Source organism: Erpetoichthys calabaricus, chromosome 14 (assembly GCF_900747795.2).
Source record: "Erpetoichthys calabaricus chromosome 14, fErpCal1.3, whole genome shotgun sequence".
Classification (NCBI taxonomy): domain Eukaryota; kingdom Metazoa; phylum Chordata; class Cladistia; order Polypteriformes; family Polypteridae; genus Erpetoichthys; species Erpetoichthys calabaricus.
Genome location: NC_041407.2, coordinates 108831986 through 108857101, shown reverse-complemented (window position 1 = coordinate 108857101; position 25116 = coordinate 108831986). Strand labels below are relative to the sequence as shown.

The 25116-nt window shown below is 43.3% G+C and overlaps 1 protein-coding gene across 1 annotated transcript in view; it reads left to right on the top strand.

The window, feature by feature from the left end:
- Nucleotides 1-305: 305 nt before the first annotated feature.
- LOC114664623 (all-trans-retinol 13,14-reductase-like) overlaps nt 306-25116 on the top strand; it is an 80004-nt gene continuing 55193 nt past the window's right edge. The window contains 3 exon segments of the mRNA XM_028818811.2: nt 306-521; nt 18120-18302; nt 23278-23519. Coding sequence (XP_028674644.2) covers nt 359-521; nt 18120-18302; nt 23278-23519 — 588 coding nt within the window. The 5' untranslated portion in view covers nt 306-358.

The window sequence follows — 25116 nt, the reverse complement described above, 5'->3', positions numbered from 1 at the left end:
ATACTGTGTTGTGATATCAGTTCATTTAAATACAGAATGGCACATTAATATTAGCCATTGTAAACACTATCATTATTTGAAAACAAATTCCTATACTTTTTAAAAAATACTCGGTATCCGAAATCTGACACATGTAATGTTAGTATCGATATCGATTTCAAAAAACAGTGGAATCGCCCATCTCTACTTTCCGCGCTCCCGCCTTTGGGAGCGTGGTGACGTCACCGCTGGTTGAGCGTCGAGGGGGCGGGCTCAGACTTTAAAAAAAAGGGGGGCGGGGGCGTTCCCTTCTATCTCTAATTAGTTCTCATCTGTTGATGCGTGGTGCCGCTGTGGGTTCTTCAGATTCCAGGGTGACATGTTGACGGCGGTGCTATTTGTCATCATTGTGGCCCTCTTGGTGTGGCTCTTTAAACGGGGTCCCCGCGACTATGCGCCAAATCCCTTCGCGGAGGACACCTGTAGGCCCCCGAAGCCTCTCGTGACGGACAAGGCAGCGAGAAAGAAGGTCCTCAAACAAAGTGAGTGCAACACCTGACAGCGTGTGGGCTTGTTGGAGGGCAGCCGGGAGACTCGCTTGCCTTTTTCCCCCTTTGTGTCGCTGTTCTTATTCCGTAAGCAAACGCTCTGCTGGCGACACCACTTGCCCTCCTGGACAGCAGCGTGACGCCAGGCGACGGTGTTTTTATTTTTTTTACCTTTTACCGACGGCGGTCCCCTGCGCCCCGCGTGCGGATTGTGCCTGAAGGCGCTGTGGGTTTGTGCCGCCCGTTCGACTTTAAAACCGCGTGGCGTCGTGGTGGTTCGAAGTCCAAAAAGTGACTTCAGAGATCGGAGGGAATGTCCGTGGGAAGGAGGAGGTGGGCGGCAGTGGAGCCCAGTTTAAGTTTTTCATCCACTCTTAATTGGAGACGCTGGCTTTCCGTAGTCCTTTTGTAATTTATGGACTCCTTTATAATTTTACTAATCTCCCATATAGAAAGTTTCAAACTTCAACTTCCGCAGTGTTTCCTGCTCCACCTGTTCCTGTCTTTTCTGATTCAGAGGCGCGTGTCCATTCATCACATCACATCATCCTGACTTGGCGGACAAGCTGCCCCAAGCCCGCCATGAGCAGGTCAGACAGACGGGCAGGCAGGTAGCACTTTATTTGGCTTTTCACAGAAGCTTAACCAGAGTCTTCAGTTTATATTCTCACAAGCAACAAATACACACCAGAGTGATTTAAAACAAGAGAAAACTTTTAATTTGGCTAACGATAAAAAGAGCAGACACATAAAGACGGTTTGCACCCCATCGTTAATCCGATGTAGGAGAAGCGTTTTTTTTTTTTTTATTATTATAAGAAACATCAGATGTTATCGGCAGCATTTCAAAGATTTAAAACGTAAAGCTTATAATAAAAGTGTGGTCACATTGCGTAAGAACGGAACACTAATGATGACACAGCAGACCAGGGAGGGGCGGGGTTACCGAATCCAAATGCCCGGTGTGCTCGGGAGGGGATGAGAAATGAGCGGCCCGGACTTGGCATTTTAGGGGCGTCACAGCAAGGCCACATTATTTGTTACACCACATGTTTTATATTTTTGCTTATTTGTTGGAAAATTATAAAATTGGTTTACGGGGTTGTCATTGTCACATATACGGTGAAATTCTTACTTGCGTGTGTAAATCAACATGCTGCCACTCTCAGATGCCAGTTTTAGTGAGAGATAGTTATGTAAGGTGCTGTTAAATAAAGAGATCTGACGGGCACTATAAAGTAGAATTACAGGCTCAGTGTTTTCCTGCGAGAAATTCCTACTGTACATGTAACCTGTTGACACTCATGGTTGCCTTTATTAGAGAGTGATGGATACGAAACTTGCATATTAGATCTGAAGAGTGCTCTAAAATAGTAATAGTGTCATTATTGTTGCATACAAGTTCTTTTTTTAATGTGCTAATTAACAAGTTACCACTCTGCCATTTGTAATGAGAGGTACTGTAGTTCTGAAAGTTGCTCAAAAATAGTTCATCAGGTCATTATTGTCACATGTAAAGTGACATGTTTACTTGTATCTGCTAATCAACATGCCGCCTTTCTTTGATGCCAGTGTTTGTGAGTGATAGATAAGGGTGATGCTGTATTGTATAAGAGAGAGCGAGAAATCTGAAATATAGAAAAATCGGGAGTGCTCTCCCCTCAGCTTTCTCATAAACTCGCATATGGGGATGGATATCTGAGGAGTAAACCGTAAGACAAGGATTACATTTTTATATTATGTAGATTAAAGAGCCATCCACAACAAAGCAAATCAAATTAATAATATATTGAACGATTATTATAACAGTAAAATTGAAGAAATTGGAATCGGCAGCTTCATGAATAAAAAAAGAAAAAAATTGAGTATGTGTTCAAGTAAAATAGCACTTCTGGTTAGCAGAAATAGCCCAAACGTTGATAGAAATCTACGTTTTGTGTCTAATACTTGTATGCAAAATTTGGTTGACCGAAGTGAAAGCAAAGTCAAGTTATGGTGTTCACATACAGACATGCACATGGAGACAGACACGCAGACGTAATTCCAAAAATGGTACTTTCAAAATGTCGAGATTCATCGAAATCTCAAAAATGGAACTTTTTAGAGGATTCCGATACTTTCCTATACTATGTATACAAGAAAGTAAAGAGTCATAGGGTCATTATTGTCACATGTATAGGGTGCAGTAAAATTCTTACTTTCATGTGCTTATCAACATGCAACACGTCGCCATACTTAAGTGAGAGATTGATATGAAAGGTGCTATATGATACATCTGAAAAATGCTCAAAAATAAACAGTCTCATTATTGTTACATGTTAACTGAAATTAATTTTTTTTTAAAATGTGCAAATCAACATGCAACACGTTAGCACTCCTTAATGCCCTTCTTAATGAGAGATACTGTAGATATGAAAGGTGCTCCATAATGGTGCTCTAACGTAGTTATCAGGTCACCATTGTCACATGTAAAGTGACGTTCTTACTTGTGTCTGCTAATCAACACGCCGCCTTTCTTTGATGCCAGTGTTTGTGAGCGATAGATAAGGGTGATGCTGTATTGTATAAGAGAGAGCGAGAAATCTGAAACATAGTATAGAAAAATCAGGAGTGCTCTCCCCTCAAGACTCTTGTATACTCAGATATGGGGATGGATATTTGAGGAGTACACCGCAGGACAAGGATTCTGTTTTTATATTACGTAGATTGAAGAACCATCAACATCAAATCAAATTATTAAGATACTGAACGATTATCCATCCATCCATCCATTTTCCAACCCGCTGAATCCGAACACAGGGTCACGGGGGTCTGCTGGAGCCAATCCCAGCCAACACAGGGCACAAGGCAGGAACCAATCCCGGGCAGGGTGCCAACCCACCACAGTGAACGATTATTATAAAAGTAAAATTGAAGAAATCGGAATCGGCAGCTTCATGAATAAAAAAAGAAAAAAATCGAGTATGCGTTCAAGTAAAGTAACACTTCTGGTTAGCGGAATTAGCCCAAAAGTTGACAGAACTCGACGTTTTGTATCTAATACTTGTATGCAAAATTTAGTTGACTGAAGTGAAAGGGTACACAGGTTATCGTGTTTACCAAGGTGGTTATAGTTAATGAAAACTGAACTCAAAACTGAAACTGCTATTAAAAAAACATTTTCATAATCTGAAATAAAATTAATAAAACCGAAATGAAAAACTAAAACTAAATGAAACTATTAAAGTAGCTGGAAAGACTAACTGAAATAAAAAAATAATTTACTAAAAATATTTTTAGTTTTTGTTTTTGAAGGAGTATTCTTGCCATTAGTCTTTAACCCCAACGTTAGTCTTTAACTTTGTGAATTTCCCCTTGGGATTAATAAAGTATCTATCTATCTATCTATCTATCTATCTATCTATCTATCTATCTATCTATCTATCTATCTATCTATCTATCTATCTATCTATCTATCTATCTATCTATCTCTATCTATCTATCTATCTCTATCTATCTATCTATCTATCTATATAGTGCCTTTCATCTATCTATCTTATTATATAGTGCCTTTCATTCTATCTATCCATCCATCCGTCCATCCCTTAACTCTTGTAACTTTAACTCTAAAACAGAAAGTCCTCCACCACAAGCCGCCCGCTCATATTCATCCGGTGACAGAGGGTGGCTGTTCACACAGCATTTGCGGTGACAGAGCGAGTTCAATACATTAAGCATGTGAAATAAAAAAGCGATATGTTGTGTGCTGTACAGTAGATTGGTCCTATTCACACTTTGAGTACTGAGAAAAGTGCTATATAAATGTAATGAATTATTATTATTATTCAAAGGAGTGACATAGCAAAGGAGTGAAACCTCAGATCTAAATTTCAAAGGAGTGACAACCACAAACAACAACATCCAGAGGGGAGAGAGGCTTGCAGCTGTTGTCAGGAGACATGGAACCGTCCCTCTCGACGAATACCTTCGAGGAATTGCACACAATTTGCATTTCAGTTCAAGAAATGTAAACGACTATTAGGTGGAAGATAATTTCAGTGATGGAGAACAAGAATTGTAAACAAGTTTAAAATATATTAACAACTCGGTGGCTCTTTTTTTTTTTTTATATATATATAAATCTTAATTTTTTTTTTTTAATTTTAATCATAATTTGTCACTCCAATAATAACAACTTTGCATTTATATAGGTCTTTTCTCACTACTCAAAGCGCTTAGCAATTGCAGGTTAAGGGCCTTCCTTCCTCAAGAGCCCAACAGAGCAGAGTCCCTATTGGCATTTACAGGATTCGAACCGGCAACCTTCCGATTGCCAGTGCAGATCCCAAGCCTCAGAGCCACCACTCCACCCCAATGAAATGTCACTCCTTCAATACGGTATTTATGTCACTCCTATGAAGTGTCACTCCTTTGATACAGACCCCTGTGGATATTTTGAATAAAAAACCCTCAAACTTTAAATGTCATTACAAATTGGCTCATTCTGGGCAATAAAAGGAAAAGATAAATAGTGCCAACAGTCAACGCAGATTTGTTCAGCACAAATGACATGGAAAATATTTCAAAAATGATAAAATTGTGTACATTTGTTCATATTCAGGATCTTGTTTTGATTATCTATCTATCCAAACAAACCCACTGGAAGTTGATCGCTTACAGTTCACTACGACCCCTAAATCCTTCTCATAAGGTGGACTCTCGATTTTGAGACCCCCATTGTGTATTCAGACATCACATTTTTACTTCCTATGTGTAATTCTTTACATTTACTGACATTCAATTTCAAATCTGTCCAAGTCCTTCTGTGATGATATAACACAGGGGGAGTCGAACTCCAGGCCTAGTGGGCCGCAGTGGCTGCAGGTTTTCATTCTAACCCTTTTCCTAATCAGTGACCAGTTTTCACTGCTTATTAACTTCATTTCCCTTCATTTTAATAGCCTGCTTTTAATGGATTCAGTTTTCTGAATTGATTCGTTTCTTCTTTAAATGTCAGCCAAACAGAAATGAGACATGAACAGGTGACCAGCTAAACTGGGATTTCAAACTCCAACCAATTTCTTAATGAGAAGCCCATTCTTGCTCTTAATTAAACCCATTTTTGAATTCTGTTGCTGCTCTCATTTTGCTACAGCAGACATTTCCAAAAGAATTGATTTTTTTTCTGTTTTTTCTTAAGATCACAGTCAAAATGTTTTGGGGACCTGAGAGATCAACCTTACTGAGACCTTCACCTTTCTTTATTTTCAGATATTGCGTGATGGGCACAGGTGAGCTGGTCATGTGGTGGCTTGTTTTGTCTCTCATTATTGTTTGGCTGCTAATTAAGGAAAAGGAGACAACAAAGGGGCCTGAGTCGTGTTAATTAAAACTAAGGCAAAAGAAGATAATTAGCAGCAAAAACAGATCACTAATGAAGAAGATGGTTAGAATGAAAACTTGCAGCCACTGCGGCCTTCCAGGGCCGGAGTTCGACACCCGTGATATAACGGATTCCAGATTATCTGCTAATCCACCTCTCTTGGTATCATCTGCAAACTTCACCATCTTGTTCTTTATATTCCTATCTAAATCATTTATAGATTAAAATAGCAGCAGCCCCCACACTGCCCCCTGCTGGTCACCACTCTTAACATCAGCCAGTTCTGATGAGGTTTCACGCACCATCACCCTTCCTGTGTCTGAGCCAATTCTGCACCCATCTAAAAACATCACCCTGAACTGCCACTTCTTTTAGTTTGATGCCCACCCTGTCGTGTGGCACCTTATCAAATGCTTTCTGAAAGTCCACATCAATAACATCATCTGCTCCACTCTGGTTGTCTCCTCATAGAATTCCAGCCTGTTAGCAAAATACGACCTCCCTCCTCTGAGCCCACGCTGACTGTCCATTCAAACTCCTGCTCTTGCCAGGTGTTGCTCAATCTCATCCTTAATAATTCCTTCCATTAATGTTCTTGTGACGCCCATTAAGCTTACTGGCCTACAGTTGCTTGGCTCTGCCCTGTTGCCCTTTTTATATGATGGGATGACATTTGACATTTTCCAGTCCTTCAGAATCTCTCCAGTGCACAGTAACCTCCTAATATGCGTGGTGTCCAGCAGGGGGCAGTGTGGGGGCCGCAGCTATTTTAATATATAAATGATTTACTTAGGAATATAAAGAACAAGCTGGTTACGTTTGCAGAAATTTAATATCCGTAAATGTAAAGAATTACACATAGGAAGGAAAAATGTGAGGTTTGAATACACAATGTCAAAGGTTTCTATCTGCACTCGCCAGCCTCCTAAAGTACTCTGTGGTAAATATTATCTGGTCCTGGTGATTTCAAGAGAAGAGTTGTCTGAGAGCCAAGGCTCCACTGGCGGAGAGCTTCAGAAAGATCTGCACACCCCATGTGTGGAGGAGAAATGGCGCTGCACGTCCACCCAAAAACACCACACCAACAGTGAAGTTTGGAAGTGGGAACATCAAGGTGTGGGGCTGCGTTTCAACATATGGTTGTAGCGGTCCGGTGCCACTAAGGTTCACACCGTTGAAGAGGCGGTGATTTATTTTTTCAGTGGAGATTCCAGGGACGCCCCCAGCCTTGTCCTGACACTCACAAACAGAGACAAAAAGACACCGATAATAAAACAGCAAATAAGGAATGAATTAACAATACTGAATGAAAACAACGATCCCACCCTAGTTCCCCTTGCAGCGATTATACGTTAAATACAATAACCACACACAGTAAAGTCCATGAAAAAACGGCAACTGAGGTAACGTAAAGATGAAGGTAAATCGTTCAGAGATCTGCATGTTGAAGGGGAATGTAAAGATAGTCGTACCAGTAGTTCCTGAATTGGTGAAGACGGGTGGACAGTTCGGGAGCGCTCCTTTCATCACAGGATGGCCATAAATCCACATACAGTCCTCATGTAACAGGCAGACCATAGACAATCCTGACCCAGAAACGATCGAGGACAAAACGGTATCGCGACGCACAGGAACTTTAGACACAGAACATAAAACACTTCTTTTTTTATTTTTCTGGTAACTCTAGCCCCCGTTTAAATGTCGTGCCAGCCTCTTTGTACCCAACAGCCCCTGCACCCTCAGCAGATGACCAATCAGAGCCACTGCTGGGAGTTGAAGTTTCAGGCAGGGCTGTGGAGTCAGAGTGCCGACTCTGACTCCTAATAAATTTAAATTATAATGGGGAAAAAAAAATACAGCAAGTTCAAATGTCCCATTTCACAAACAATAGTCCTAAGTAAGTACTTCTGTGATGTAAGAATAAAGCCCAGTGCATAGTTGTGTTACTACTGGTGTGAAGTTCAGCTGAGCGATTATACAACCTGACATTCACATACTGTAATCTGGATTATGGTACATTACAGAAAGTGTTTTCATTTTATTTCAGATACTAGGGGGCTCTGCCCCCTGCTCGCTTCGCTTGCCAAACCCTGGTCTTGGGTAACATGAAATACATCCGATAGAGATTATTGTCTGTCTTGGTAATTGTCACATATGTATTATGTTCAGTGCCACGATATCTGTAGGTCTATGTAAGATATGTAAATGACAATAGCAGTGTAATTGTTATGTTATGTAGGTATAGATGTGCAGATCTATGCATGAGATATATTGGAGTGGTCATTATAATCTTAACGTTAACATTACATGAATGCCGAACTCTTGAGAAGGCTACATAAAGTTGTCCATGTCTAAGTAATAATAATAATACATTTTATTTATATAGCGCCTTTCCCATGCTCAAGGCACTTACAGAATATAATAAAGAACGGCAGAATATACAGTATATAGCATTGTACAAACCAGATAAATAAATAAAGAAGATTAAGACAGTAAATTCTGAAAAAAAACACAACATAATTGATGGTCTCGCACACACACACACAGGTTACATTGGCATCGTGACAGAGAAGTAAACTGAGAGAAGGGTAATAAAGTCAAGTCGAGCTAACAGCCTTCCTGAACAGATGAGTTTTGAGTTGTTTTTTAAAAGAATTCATGGAGTCAGCTGACCTGATTAATTTCAGTAGGTCATTCCAGAGTCTGGGCGCTATACAGCTGAAGGCCCTGCTGTCACCCATGGAGTGTAGATTAGTGAGGGGCACAACAAGATTACCAGAATCAGAGGACCTTAGTGGGCGGGCAGGCACATAGTGATGGAGAAGGTCACTGATGAAGTTTAAATACACGCTCAGAGAGGTAAAGGCTGACTCTGTCCGTGGTCTGTCTTTGGGATTTGTTGATTGTTATGGCAAGTGCAGCTGTAATGGGAGATTGGCGTCGTTTAAGTGAACAGTATCGTTAGCAACCATTAATAATGTATCACTGCAGTGTGCCTAACATATGCTGTGTAGTTTGGACGTTTGGGGATTCCGTCCGTATAATACGGAGCGTTCGTTTATTCATATTACACCTGTGGTATCGTGTGTGTGTGTTCTCTGTGGTTGTCGTTGTAGGCGCATGCGCCCTCCGTATTATGTCGGGTTTGACTATGCTGTGGTTTGTGGACGTTTGGGGCCTCCGTACTTTCTCTGGTTTGACTGTAGGGCGGGACGCCGAGGCCTCTTGTGTGTGTGTCACTTCCATGAGTACTTATAATATTGTATTACTGTAATGTGATTCACATATGCTGTGGAGTCCGGATCTTTGGGGCGTCTGTACTATCCTGGTTGTTTACTTGCGGTGTTTTAGAAGTGCGTTGTACGCGCCTGCACCTTCTGTACTATGTCAGGTCTGACTATGCTGTGTAGTGTGGACGTGTACGGTTCCGTATTCCTCCATCAGGTCTCGTGTCTGTGTGTTCTGTGGTTGTACTGTTAGTAATGTATCACTGTAATGTGCTTCACGTATGCTGTGTACTCTGGACGTTTGGGGATTCTGTCCGTGTAATACGGAGCGTTCGTTTATTAATATTATACCTCTGGTGCCGTGTGTGTGTTTTATGTGGTTGTCGTTGTAGGCGCATGCGTCCTCCGTACTATCTCGGGTTTGACTAAGCTGTGTTTTGTGGACGTTTGGGGACTCCGTACTCTCTCCGGTTTGATTGTAGGGCGGGACGCCGAAGCCTCCTGTGTTTTGTTTTGTCTGTGAGTACTCATATTATTGTATTACTGTAATGTGATTCACATATGCTGTGGAGTCCGTATCTCTGGGGCTTCTGTACCATCTCGAGGGTTTGCCTGCGGTGTGTTAGTACGGAAGGTGCGAGCGCCTACAGCGTGCGTCTATGTCGGGTTTGACTATGCTGTGTAGTGTGGACGGTTAGGGTTCTGTATTGTCTGTGGTCGTTGCTTTATTTCGTATTTCCGTTAGTTGAGCTCTTTCGGTTTTGGTGGTGTATCAGAATTCGCTTGCGGTGGTTAGCTATGGTTCAGAAGTGCGTTGTAGGCGACTGCGCTTTCCGTACCATCTCGGATTTGATTATGCTGTGTGTTGTGGACCTTTGTGGACTCCGTAGTATTTCTCGTTTCACTCTGGGGCAGTGGGCTGAATCCTCTTTATTGTGTGGCTGTGTCGTTACCTATGGGCGCGTTGCCTCATTACGTGAGTTGAGCTCATTCGTTTTTGAGCTGTGACTCCTTCGTTCTCGGTGGATCAGACTTCGCTCGCTGTCGCCTCCTGCGCTGTGTACCTGCATCCATGCCTTCCGGTTTACCGTTCTCGGTTAGTAATATGGATAATGTGAGTGTAAACAAGTGTAATGATGGAGGTGGAGGTGTGTGCTATGGCCTGATGTGTGTTCAGGGGTTCAAACTGGCCAATACGGTAGAGAGTCGGCTTCCTAGCCAGTAGTTCTGTGGTTAAATGATGTGGATGTTTGTTTTCCATGTTGATTGAAAGAAGGCACATTAGTTTATTAAATACAGAGGAGTCAGAGTCCGAAGTACCGGAAGTCGAAGGATTTATCTACCAACTCCATGGCCCTGGTTTCAAGCACCGCTTCATGGTACTGGCAGACTTCATATACAGTCATATGAAAAAGTTTGGGAGCCCCTCTTAATTCTTTGGATTTTTGTTTCTCATTGGCTGAGCTTTCAAAGTAGCAACTTCCTTTTAATATCTGACATGCCTTATGGTAACAGTAGGATTAGCAGTGACATTAAGTTTTTTGGGGTTTTTTTTGTTCTTTATTTCGCCTTATATGATTTCTTGTATTAGGAATTTGTTAGTTTTTGCATACCCCCGACTCGTTTCTCCACACAGGAGGCGTCTTGAAGCCGTCATCACCCACAAAGGCTTTTCTGCTACGTATTACATAAGCATGTTCAGTACTTTATTCCCCACGTCTTTCCACTTTATTACACACAATGGAATTTATGGATTTATTTGCTTTGACCTCTTTTGTATGTGTGGATTACTTGGGTTGTTATCGACATCTGGTGGAAGTTTCACATCAATAACCTCATTAGAAATATCTCTCTATTACAATAAAAAAAAATCCTGGGGCGAGACGTGACTTTTTCAGAAAGACAGGTTTTTGAGCCAAGAGATTTCACCAGGCCCGGGGACCGAAAATAAAAGACAAAAGAGTAGATGGCAAAGTAGAACGTCATAAAGAATTCAAAAACGTTGGCGTGATACACATGCAGATGCAGGGTTAGAGATAATGGAAGTACGAAAATTCAAAAGTCTCAAAAAAACTGACAGTATAGATCGCATTAGCGCGAACAAACGGAAATGATTACTCGGTGAAATAACGGAGCAGCGAAAAGAGATCGACTATATTGTTCGGATTGAAAGTTTAAGTCGGAGACTTGTAGATCGTCTAATTCGTGTTGCCATCAGGGTGTTCCCAATGAAGAGGCGTATTGTGGAAGCGTAAAATATGCCGAAGATTCTCACCTTGAATGAAGGCTGTTGGAGTCAGAGGATAGGCAAACAGAGTAATGAGCTTTATTGCAATAAAACAATCACGCGGACTCAACCCAATTAGGCCAAACTGAGATGAGGCCCAAAAATCACAGTTTCTATAATCATTTGTAGCAGTCAGGTGCCGCTAAGATTCACACTGTCTAGATGACGGCGATTTATTTATTTTTTATAGAGGATCCCAGGGACGCTTCCAGCCTTGGCCCGCCTGCCCACACTCAAAAACAGAGACAAAACAACAGCACACTGGAAACTAACAGAAATTAAAGAATATAATGAAATTAAATTATATAAATAATACCACCCCTGTACCCATACGGCGATATTACAATAAACATATAAACAGAAACACCACACAGCAAAGTCCATGGAAACAACACCGGATGTAATGCGAGATGACGAGAGTAAGTCCAGAGATCTGTGTGCTGTAAGGGAATGAAAAACAGTCCTACCGGTAGACACTGTTAGGGTGCAGACGGATGGATGGTTCAGAAGCGCTCCTTTACTTGCGGAAAAGCCGTGAATCCACAAGGAGTCCTCAGCACACAGGTAGACAGACGATCCCGACCCCAACAACGAATACAATCCAGGACACAGCGATTAAATATGGCTTAACCGAAGGCAGTCCGACAGGTAGCGAAACACACAATCCATCCATCCATTTTCCAACCCGCTGAATCCGAACACAGGGTCACGGGGGGTCTGCTGGAGCCAATCCCAGCCAACACAGGGCACAAGGCAGGAACCAATCCCAGGCCACCGCAGGACACACACAAACACACCAAGCACACACTAGGGCCAATTTTAGAATCGCCAATCCACCTAACCAGCATGTCTTTGGACTGTGGGAGGAAACCCATGCAGACACGGGGAGAACATGCAAAGTCCACGCAGGGAGGACCCAAAATACAACAACAAAAAACACTTTTTTTCTCTTGGACACCTGCCCTCCTTTTAAACCCCTCTGACCACCTTTGACCCCAACAGCCTCCACAGGGACTGCTGGGAGTTGCAGTTTTTGCTGATGGTAGCGCTGCTACACATTTCTTATCATCGTGACCTCGTGTGAAACAATGCCTTTGCTGTCTGTTCTGACTCGCTACTCCAGCTGGCTTCTCACGGGCATTTCTTGGCCACCGATGTTTTCTGCATCTCGTCATTCAATACCATTTTCAGCTTCTCGTATTTCTTAACCGACCTTCAAACAACAAGTGTTCCCTCTTCTCTGTCCTCGGGACAGTTTCTGTACCTCATTCTCTTCCTGCTCTATCTTTCCAAGTTACTCAATATTGGTGATTTTGTTCTGAGCCCAAAAGAAATATGGCACATGACTTTATTTAACTATTTGCTTGACATATGTAATTCACACTAAGCTTAATGCTAATAGAAGCTTAATTACTCTCATTTCTATTTATGCTAATACATGACTTTTTATTTTCCACAGTATCTGCGAGAACTAAAACTTTTGTTTTTTGGTGAAAGTGAAATCCACATACGCAAGCAGCAGAGACACAAAGCAGCTGGTGAATAGTGCAGCCCGGGGGGGTTGGTTGGCAAGCGAAGTCCCCTAGTATTTACTACGAACAACGTTGAGGCGTCCAATACTTATTTTCCCAGCTGTATACAGTGGTGTGAAAAACTATTTGCCCCCTTCCTGATTTCTTATTCTTTTGCATGTTTGTCACACAAAATGTTTCTGATCATCAAACACATTTAACCATTAGTCAAATATAACACAAGTAAACACAAAATGCAGTTTGTAAATGGTGGTTTTTATTATTTAGGGAGAAAAAAAAATCCAAACCTACATGGCCCTGTGTGAAAAAGTAATTGCCCCCTGAACCTAATAACTGGTTGGGCCACCCTTAGCAGCAATAACTGCAATCAAGCGTTTGCGATAACTTGCAATGAGTCTTTTACAGCGCTCTGGAGGAATTTTGGCCCACTCATCTTTGCAAAATTGTTGTAATTCAGCTTTATTTGAGGGTTTTCTAGCATGAACTGCCTTTTTAAGGTCATGCCATAGCATCTCAATTGGATTCAGGTCAGGACTTTGACTAGGCCACTCCAAAGTCTTCATTTTGTTTTTCTTCAGCCATTCAGAGGTGGATTTGCTGGTGTGTTTTGGGTCATTGACCTGTTGCAGCACCCAAGATCGCTTCAGCTTGAGTTGACGAACAGATGGCCGGACATTCTCCTTCAGGATTTTTTGGTAGACAGTAGAATTCATGGTTCCATCTATCACAGCAAGCCTTCCAGGTCCTGAAGCAGCAAAACAACCCCAGACCATCACACTACCACCACCATATTTTACTGTTGGTATGATGTTCTTTTTCTGAAATGCTGTGTTCCTTTTACGCCAGATGTAACGGGACATTTGCCTTCCAAAAAGTTCAACTTTTGACTCATCAGTCCACAAGGTATTTTCCCAAAAGTCTTGGCAATCATTGAGATGTTTCTTAGCAAAATTGAGACGAGCCCTAATGTTCTTTTTGCTTAACAGTGGTTTGCATCTTGGACATCTGCCATGCAGGCCGTTTTTGCCCAGTCTCTTTCTTATGGTGGAGTCGTGAACACTGACCTTAATTGAGGCAAGTGAGGCCTGCAGTTCTTTAGACGTTGTCCTGGGGTCTTTTGTGACCTCTCGGATGAGTCGTCTCTGCGCTCTTGGGGTCATTTTGGTCGGCCGGCCACTCCTGGGAAGGTTCACCACTGTTCCATGTTTTTGCCATTTGTGGATAATGGCTCTCACTGTGGTTCGCTGGAGTCCCAAAGCTTTAGAAATGGCTTTATAACCTTTACCAGACTGATAGATCTCAATTACTTCTGTTCTCATTTGTTCCTGAATTTCTTTGGATCTTGGCATGATGTCTAGCTTTTGAGGTGCTTTTGGTCTACTTCTCTGTGTCAGGCAGCTCCTATTTAAGTGATGTCTTGATTGAAACAGGTGTGGCAGTAATCAGGCCTGGGGGTGGCTACGGAAATTGAACTCGGGTGTGATACACCACAGTTAGGTTATTTTTTAACAGGGGGGCAATTACTTTTTCACACAGGGCCATGTAGGTTTGGATTTTTTTTCTCCCTAAATAATAAACACCATCATTTAAAAACTGCATTTTGTGTTTACTTGTGTTATATTTGACTAATGGTTAAATGTGTTTGATGATCAGAAACATTTTGTGTGACAAACATGCAAAAGAATAAGAAATCAGGAAGGGGGCAAATAGTTTTTCACACCACTGTATGTTGTACTATTCCTGTTACTCCTATTGGATTTATTGTGCCTTTTACTGACAGTGAACTAAGTGGCGTGGGGGGATGAATTTGAATGTAACACCACCTGCCCCTTCTGGTTCCAGGATTTTGTGGGTTTGACTTTGATGTCGATCTGCTACCTCAGTGTTTCCCAAACTCGGTCCTGGGGGACCCCCTGTGGCTGCAGGTTTTTTTTTGTTCCAACCAACTTCTGTTTTTCATTGGACTCGTAGCCTCATGAAGCGAAGATGTGTGATTTGTTGGCTGTTTTTCTACTTTGCTCCAGAAACGCCAAACCCCAACCCCATGACGTGTTCCTTTCCATAATCAGGTTTAAGGGAAATGTAAAAAGTGGGTGGGTCTGATTCACAATGGCTTTAATGCTCAAACTTACACGAGCAATAAGGGACCAGAACACACTGGAGATCAGACACCCAATAATAATAATAATAATAATAATGCATTTTATTTATAGGGGCACTTTACATTAGCAGTAAATCTCAACGTGTAACGTAAAAAGATTAAACAAAGGCAAGACAAGATAAAAACACAGATAAAACAACAATAATTATAGCATTCTTGTTAATATGCTTTCCTAAATAGAAAAGTCTTTAGCTGTTTTTTAAAACAGCCCACAGTCTGCTGTGTTCTCAGGCTCTCTGGTAGGGTAGATGTCATCTGTACCCCGTACTTGGGCAGTCTTAACAATGACCCCTTGGGATTAATAGTCTATCTATCTATCTATCTATCTATCTATCTATCTATCTATCTATCTATCTATCTATCTATCTATCTATCTATCTATCTATTAATTATATAGTGCCTTTCATATCTATCTAAGCTGCCAATCCTGGAGGAAAACCGTGAAGATGTAATAATTACATTTGACCACATGAGGGCACTCGTGAGCAAGGTCCTTACCCAGAATAGCCCCCTCCTTTTAAACATAAGGGTTTTATTACAGGAAAATTTAAGAAGGAGCATCAAAGTGTTTAACACAAGAAACTCAATAAAAACTGAGCCTCGAGGCTCGCAGTACAAACAGTCCTGAAGCCCCTCTGGTCTCTCACCTCCCTCTGTTTCCTCTAATGTCGACCTCCTTCTCTAGTGCTCAAGGTGCACTTGTCACTACTCTACCCCAACTGTCAAAAAAAAGTCAAAGTGAACTTTATTGTCATCTCAACCATATACAAGTATACAGATAGATGAAATTGTGAAGCTCAGGGCCCACAGTGTAACAACATGATGTGCAAATAATAATTTAAAAATAGAATTAAAATTTAAATTAAAACACAAAGAAGACATTGTGCAAAAACAAGACAAAGACAAAGAAGTAGCAGCAATATTGATGTGTAAAATATGTAATATAGAGAATACAGAAATGATCAGTGTATGATAATAGTTGTTTAAGACGTGTAAACAATGACCGGTCAGAATGTTTCACAGCAGAAGGATAACAAGAGTGTCAAATCCTTAAAGGTCAGTATGAGATCTTCAGTTCTTCTCTACCTGCACACTCGTCTTTACAGGACAGTGGCCTGCATGTATAAAAGTTCTGTTTTTCGAGGTGGTTGAGGCCGTGTGGAAGGTCCCAGGGGGCAGCCTGGTGTTAAGAAGTCTAACAGCTTGAGGGTAAAAACTCTCCTGCAGCCTGGCAGATCTGGCTCTGATGCTGCAGTTTCTTCTCTTGGATGGCAGAAGAGTGAAAAGTCCATGTGAGGGGTGTAAGGGGTCCTGCACAATGCTGCAGGCCTTGCGGACACTGCGTTTATAAAATATGTCCTGTAGTGAAGGGAGAGGCACCCCAATAATGTTCTCTGCTGTCTTCACTATCCTTTGCAGGTGCTTGCGGTCAGATATGTTGCAGTTGCCATACCAGACAGTGATACAGCTGGTCAGAACACTCTCAATGGTGCCTCTGTAGAACATGGTGAGGATGGAAGGGGGAAGACTTGCTCGCTTCAGTCACCTCAGAAAGTGTAGTCTCTGCTGGGCTTTCTTGATTAGTGATGAGGTGTTATGTGTCCACGTAAGTTCCTCAGTTATGTGCACACCGAGAAACTTGGTACTCCTCATAGTCTCCACATCTAAACCGTTAAATGCTGAGTGGGATGTGGGCAGGATGTGATTTTCTGAAGTCCACGTTTATCTCTTTTGTCTTTTCGACATTGAGAGATAGATTGTTGTCTTCACACCATGCAGACAGCCGTTCCACCTCATCTCTGTATGCTGTTTCATCATCCCTGCTTATCAGTCCCAGCACCGTTATATCATCTGCAAACTTAATGATGTGGTTGGTGTTGTGCGTGGCTGTGCAGTCGTGAGTCAGCAGGGTGAACAGCAGTGGACTAAACACGCAGCCCTGCGGCGCTCCAGTGCTCAGTGTGATGATGCTGGAAGAGTCGCAGCCCATCCAAACTGACTGCTGAAGCTCCTTCAAAGCTGGACCCCAGAGTACCTCCGGCACCAAGCATACATCACGTCCAGGTCAGCTGGAAGCCCATTAAAGATCTGCGGCTGCCTCTCTGCAGCTCCCTCTGGTGGCTCCAGTCATTCTGGCAGGGCTGTGAAGATAATCTTTCAGCATTTTTAGAAGCTCCGTAGCGTCTAGGTGTGCGAACAGCCCCCCTGCTCAATCCCCCTATGTCAGGATCAGAGAAAGTCAGCGAGAGAGAGAGAGAAACAAAAGTAAGCTGGGTAGCTTCTCAGCCATCTGCCAATAGCGTCCCTTGTATGAAATCAACTGGGCAAACCAACTGAGGAAGCATGTACCAGAAATTAAAAGACCCATTGTCCGCAGAAACCCGCGAAGCAGCGAAAAATCCGCGATATACGTTTAAATATGCTTACATATAAAATTTGCAATAGAGTGAAGCCGCGAAAGGTGAAGCGCGATATAGCGAGGGATCACTGTAGTGCCTTTCCTATCACTCGACCTATTATTCTATATAGTGCGTTTCACTTACCTGTATATCTATTACTGACATATTTTGCCTTTCACATCGCTCTCTTGTCTAATTTAACTTTATATATCGCCCCTTTCACACTTAGCTAATCTTTTATATCCCACTTCTATCTATCGACTTACACATTGCTCAATGTAATCTAATTTATACAATCTAGTGGTTTCCACTTATCTTTATATCTCTCTAATATATAGCGCCTTTCACGCCTGTCTAACCTCTTGCTTAGTGATTCCCACACGTGTGCCTGTCTCTCGCGTCTGTTCTATCGCTCTATTTCTATCTGTCCTCCTACTAATGAGTCGAGCAATTATGAAGTTTGAACGCCAAGCCAGGTAAGTGCAGTTTACACCGAGCCGCAGGTGACTTTTGTCCCACTTTTCATTCCCCGCTGTCTTTGATTTTTTTTCATTGTAAAGATGACCACGACCCCCAACACACACTTCCTAATGTTCAACAAAAACTCCCTTTGCATCCCAACAGGTTTCACAGCCGAGAAAGTTCCAGAGAACTTGGATGCAGTGGTGATTGGCAGCGGCATCGGAGGGCTTGGAGTCGCAGCCATTTTGGCCAAGGCTGGCAAGCGAGTGCTGGTTCTGGAGCAGCACAGCCGAGCCGGCGGGTGCACCCACACCTTCAGTGACAAAGGCTTTGAGTTTGATGTCGGTGAGTGTGTCCTCTTAATGCACGTCCCTTATTTACACTAACGATGTCATCCTCGTGTCAAAATGTAGGTAAGAGTGTCTCGTGGACTTGCCGAGAGGCCTGTGTGTTTGTGAGTGGGTCCTGGGACCACCTGGTGCCCTTTCCAGGGCCTCTTCCTGCTTTGTACCAAAGGCTCCTATGATTGGCTTTGGCCTCCACCACCACCCTAAATTGGATTGAGTTTGAAGTCTTTGTTGGCGTTAAGCGTCAGATTGTTGTCCTGGCACAGACAAGTCAGCAGGTAAGCCTCTTCTCTGCAGCTGTACCGTCATTGGTGGTGGTCAGGCCTATGATGGCAGTGTCATCAGTAAATGTAATGATGGTGTTGGAGCTGTGTCTGAACATGGAGGCATAACGGAGGCTCAGTACATGACCCTGTGGAGCGCTCATGACGAGGGTTAGTGATGGCGGATGTGATGGCTGTCAGTCCACACCAGCTGAGGCCTGTTAAGTCAGAAAGTCCAATTAACAGATGATGGCCCCCGAGTCTCAAGCTTCAGCTTTGATGGCCCAACGTTGTGAAATGCTGAGCTGAAGTCTATAAACGGGACTGGCAGAGCAGCTTGTGTGATCGAGGTGTGCCAGGGTGATATGCAATGCAAGGGATGTGGCACCTCTGTGACAAAATGTTGACTGAAGGTGGTCAGGACAGCCTGGAATATTCTGCTTAATGTGACCCAGCCTGTCAAAGCACTTCATCCCAGCAGGCACGAGTGCCACCAGTCCCTTATACAATACAATACAATTTATTTTTGTATCGCCCAAAATAACACAATGGGTTTTAACAGGCCCTCCCTCTTGACAGGACCCCAGCCTTGACTCTCTAAGAAGACAAAGGAAAAACTCCCAATATAAAACCATAGTAGGGAAAAAAAATGAAGAAACCTTGGGAAAGGCAAGAGAGAGAGAGAGAGACCCCTTTCCAGGTAGGCTGGGCGTGCGGTGGGTGTCAAAAAATAAAAAGGGGGGGGGTCAAGACACAGAACACAAGTCATCCTCAATACAATAGTGCAATAGAAATATTACAAGTACAGAGCAGAATTTAACAGGAGATGATATCCCATAATACAATTTGTGTTTGTTCAGGGCATCCTGGAAACCTCGGCCATCAAGCTGCCTCTCCCTATTGGCCATTCCACAGCTGAGTCAGTGCTGGGCCAGCCAATCTGATGAAAGGACCCCTCTACCCGATGATTCCTGCGATCCTCCATCAGAGATGACTTTACCTTAGGCAGGCAGAACAACTTGGCAGGTGGGCCGTGGCACCAAGTGCCACATGTGAGTACGGAGAAGAGAAACAGAATAGGTGAGGGTTAGTAACAAATTCTAACTATCACATTCCTTTCAGCATTTCCAGCATATTAATTCTGTTAGACCTCAGTGCAGCATTTGACACTCCGGTCAGACATGACATTCTACTGTCCGGAATGGAGAACATGCTGGGTATCCCTGGCACTGCCCTCCAGTGGTTCAAGTCCTATCTGACTAATAGGCAAGAGTTTGTTAGTCTTGGCAACAGCAGGTCCAACTCCGCGCCAGTCACACAAGGAGTCCCTCAAGGCTCTGTGCTCGGCCCTCTTCTCTTCTGTATTTATATGCTTCCCCTTGGCCATATTATCCGTAGCTATGGACTGGGTTATCATTTTTATGCAGATGACACTCAACTCTATTTCAATGTTAAGAGTGAAACTTCATCAGAGCTTTCTCAGCTCACAACCTGCCTCAGTGAAATGAATACCTGCATGGAGCAGAACTCTTTAAAATTAAATTGCAATAAAACCGAACTCCTGAAAATTGGGACTAAAATGCAACTTAATAAAATGAGCTCCTTCACAGTCTATCTTGGTGGTCATCTCATCAGACCTGCCTCTACTGTAAAAAATCTTGGTGTCATTTTTGATTCCTCCCTTTCTTATTCCGCCCACATAAACCACATTAAGAAACTTTCTTACTTTCACCTCCGTAACATATCCCGTGTTCGCTCCTTCCTCTCCTTCTCTAATGCTGAGACACTTGTCCATGCTTTTATCACATCTCACATCCATTATTGTAATTCCCTACTGGCAGGTGCCCCTTCTAATCTTATATCACAGCTCCAGCTTATTCAAAACTCCGCTGTAAGAGTCCTGACACGAACCAGCAGCAGCAAGCACATCACACCCATCCTGCTCCGTCTTCACTGGCTCCCTGTGTCCTACAGAATCAAATATAAAATCCTACTAATAACCTACAAAGACTTAAATAACCGCACGCCAAACTACATCAGTGACCTTCTCCATCACTATGTGCCTGCCTGCCCACTAAGGTCCTCTGATTCTGGTAATCTTGTTGTGCCCCTCACTAATCTACACTCCATGGGTGACAGCAGGGCCTTCAGCTGTATAGCGCCCAGACTCTGGAGTGACCTACCGAAATTAATTAGATCAGCTGACTCCATGAATTGCTTTAAAAAACAACTCAAAACTCGTCTGTTCAGGGAGGCTGTTAGCTCTACTTGACTTTATTACCCTTCTCTGCCTACTTCTCTGTCAAGATGCTCATGTAACCTGTGTGTGTGTTTGCGAGACCATCAATTATGTTGTCTGTTTTTTCTTTTTCAGAATTCACTGTTGTAATCTTCTTTATTTATTTATCTGGTTTGTACAATGCTATATACTGTATACCCTGCCGTTCTTTATTATATTCTGTAAGTGCCTTGAGCATGGGAAAGGCGCTATAGAAATAAAATGTCCATCAGACCATCCATTTTCCAACCCGCTGAATCCAAACACAGGGTCACGGGGGTCTGCTGGAGCCAATCCCAGCCAACACAGGGCACAAGGCAGGAACCAATCCTGGGCAGGGTGCCAACCCACCGCAGGAAATAAAATGTATCATTATTATTATTATTATTACTTACAGTGGGTATAGAAAAGAATCCCCCCCTTCGAAATATTCCCATTTTATTTGCTTTACAGCCTTAAATGAACACACACACACCAATATTCCCAGCTTTACTTACTCAATGCCACTGCTAACATCCAAGTGAAAGATATCACAGTTACAGTTCAAAAAATTATAAAAAATCAAAACCAAGACCTACTGAGATTAATAAAGGATCACCCCCCCATGTCATTTTGTCGACCCCCCCCCTTTTGCTTTAATGACAGCCTTGAGTCTGTTGGGATTCTTCTGTATCTGCTCTGCACACCTAGACTGAGCTATTAATATTTGCCGCCCCAACCCCCCCCCCCCCCTCCCCCCCTTCTTTACAGTTTAACTGTTCAAGTTCGGTCAAATTGGATGGTGAGTGTTGGTGGTCTTCTATCTCAAATCTTTCCATAGATTTAGGTCTGGGCTCTGACTGACTGGCCTCACCAGGACATTCCCTTTTTTCTCCTTCAGCCACTGTGTGGTCAGTTTTGCTGTGTGCTTCGGGTCATTGTCGTATCAAAAAAAGTGAACATTTTGCCCATCTTCAACTTTCTGGCAGAGGGTAGCAGGTTTTCCTCCAGAATTTGGTGGGATTTTGTCCCATCCATTTTTCCTTCTACTCTAATGAGAGCCCCAGGTCCCCCCACAACAGGATGCTGCCCCCTCCATGCTTCACTGTAGGTATAATGTGTTGTGGATGGTGAGTTGCATTGGTGTACCGTTTGGTATTGAGGCCAAATAGTTTGACTTTGGTCCCATCTGACCGTAAGACCTTTTTCCACTCTGCATCAGAATCTTGAAGGTGCATTCTGGGAAAGCTCAAACGAGCCTTAATGTGGCCTTTCTTGAGAAGTTGCGACCCTCCAGAACAAGCCACAGTGGTGGAGCGCTTGTCAAATTGCTGTCACATGCACACAATGACCAGTCTTTGCCATCAAATCCTGTAACTCCTTCAAAGTGGCCATTGGCCTCTTGGTAGCCTCTCTTACCAGTTTCCTCCTTGCTCTTCCATCCAGTTTGGAGGGTCCTAGTAGTACCAAACACTTCTTTATGATGGACGTTACTGTGCTCCTAGGGATTGATGAAGCCTTTGAGATTTGTTTGTCTCCATCTCCTGCCTTATGTCTGTCCACAGTTCTATCCCTGAGATCTTTTGAAAGTGGCCTGCCACCATAGTCAGTTGTTTGCTTTCAGTGGCACTGCCAAGCAAGGGAATGAATGAGCCAGGAACAGCTTCACTAATCACACTGATTACAACTGGTCACAGATGAAAGGAAGCCAGTAGTCACAATGGAAATGGTGGGCACTGACACCTGATTAAGTTTGGGGGGGGGGTCCTTTATTAATCTCAGTATTTCTTGTTTTTGATTTTTTAAAAATTCTTCTGAACTGTAGTTGTGCTATCTTTCACTTGGATGTTAGAGATTGCATTAAGTAAGTAAAGCTGGAAAAATATTGATTTGTGTGTTTTGATTTAAAGCTGTAAAACAAAAAAAAAAAAGGGAATATTTCAAGGTGGGGGGGTGCTTTTCTATACCCACTGTATGTTTTAGTGCTAATGACTAACAACCGAGATGCAGTCTGCACAGCTAATCAGCAGCTCTAGTCAGGGTGGGCTGAAGTGAAGTCGTGAGTCTTAAAAGCTGAGACCGAAGGGGCATCTCTTACAGTAGCAGGCAGACCACTCCACAGTTTAGGGGGTCCTGTAACTAAAAGCCCGACTTCCCACTGTTATTTTATTAATCCTTAGACTCCTAAGCAGACCGGCATCTTGAGATCTTAATGTGCGCTCAGGTTTGTAAGTCATCACAAGTTCAGACAATTGAGCCGAGCCTTGGCCATTTTAAGGCTTTATTTTTGAAAAGGAGGATTTTGAAATCTGCCCTAAACTTAACCGGGAGTCAAAGTGTGATTCTGATGGTGGCTCAGGTCATGATTTGAATAAGTGAACGAAGAAACAAAGTTGGACATTTGAAATGCCAGTGTTTGAGTTTTTCTTATACAAGTCTTTTCCCTCTTGCAGGCATCCATTACATTGGCGAGCTACAGGAGCACCGGTCACTGCGGGTTTTGGCGGATCAGCTTACAGATGGACAGCTGCAGTGGGCTCCCTTGGACAACCCCTATGATGTCCTCGTGCTGGGCAGTCCAGACTCAAGGCGCGATTACCCCATTTATAGTGGAGAGCGGCGCTTCCCAGACGAGCTGAAGAAACGCTTCCCAGAGGAGAGCACAGCCATCGACAAGTTTATGCAGCTGGTGCAGGTAAAGGCTTAATGGGCCTGGGCATCCCAAGTGTGAGTGTGTTGCGTGGGGGTTTCATTGTTTCAAAACATTTTCCAGCCGTTCAGTGTCTGCCCCCTTACCGGGTCTCAGGAGGAAGTGTTTTCTATTTTGGAGCACAGAGAAATTCCTCCTTTCTTCTTCTTTCAGCTGCTCCCATTAGGGGTCCCCGCAGCGGATCATCTTTTTCCGTCTCTTCCTGTCCTCATCATCTTGTTCTGTCACACCCATCACCTGCATGTCCTCTCTCACCACATCCATAAACCTTCTCTTAGGCCTTCCTCTTTTCCTCTTACCTGGCAGCTCTATCCTTAGCACCCTTCTCTCATTATACCCCTCATCTCTCCTCAGCACATGTCCAAACCAACGCCATCTCGCCTCTCTGACTTTGTCTCCCAACCGTCCAACTTGAGCTGACCCTCTAATGTCCTCATTTCTAATCCTGTCCATCCTCGTCACACCCTTAGCATCTTTAACACTGCCACCTCCAGCTCTGTCTTCTGCTATCTGGTCAGTGCCACCATCTGCAAGCCATATAACATAACTGGTCTCACTACCGTCCTGTACCTTGCTGGTACCCATCTGTTACAAATCACTCCTGACACTCTTCTCCACCCAGCCTGCCCCTCTCTTCCATACTCCATGTTACACTGTACTGTTGATCCCAAGTATTTAAACTCATCCACCTTCACCAACTCTACTCCCTTCATCCTCACCATTCCACTGACCTCCCTCTCATTTACACACATGTATTCTGTCCTGGTGGTCCTACTGACCTTCATTCCTCTCTACCTCTCCAGGGTCTCCTCAACTTGCTCTCTACTCTCCCTACAGATCCTAATGTCATCAGCAAACATCACAGTCCATGGAGACTCCTGTCTAATCTCATCTGTCAACCTGTCCGTCAACATTGCAAATAAAAAGGGCTCAGGGCCGATCCAGTTGAAACCCTGTGTCACAGCAGTTTGACATACTGGCACTCAGCTCCCAGTCTGGTGACTCCCTGTTTGATCTTCACATGCTCTTATTGTATAGCACAGTGGCCTGGTGGTTCATCTTGCTGCTCTACAGTTCTGTAGACTTGGGTTCAGATCATGACCTGACACTCTGTTTGATTGCAAGTGCAGAATGGTGGCCGAGTGTTCAGCTCTGCCAGAGCCCTGGGTTCAAATCCTGACTTTTCCACTGTCCATGTGATTTTCGTGCACTTCGAAGGTGTGGAACAGTGGCCTAGTGGTTAGTCGTGCTGCCCTGCTGTTCTGAAGACCTGGATTCAAATTGCAGACTGGCCACTTCATGATGTTTACAAGAGCATAGTTTTTCATATCTATCTATCTGTATCTATTTAGTGTAATATAGTGCCTTTCCTCCTGTGACAGATGGACAGGACCATTACCTGGCCGAAACATTATCTCCCCCGAGATGCTAGAGGGCAGTCTTTCTAGGTTGCCACAGCACTCCGGATTCCCGCAGGGCTTGCTGGGAGTTGTAGTTTGGAGCAGCCCTATTGGGTTCAGGGGATGCTGTAGGTGCAGCAGGGTCCTTGGAGGAACTTCAGCCGGAAGAAAGTCGAGAAACA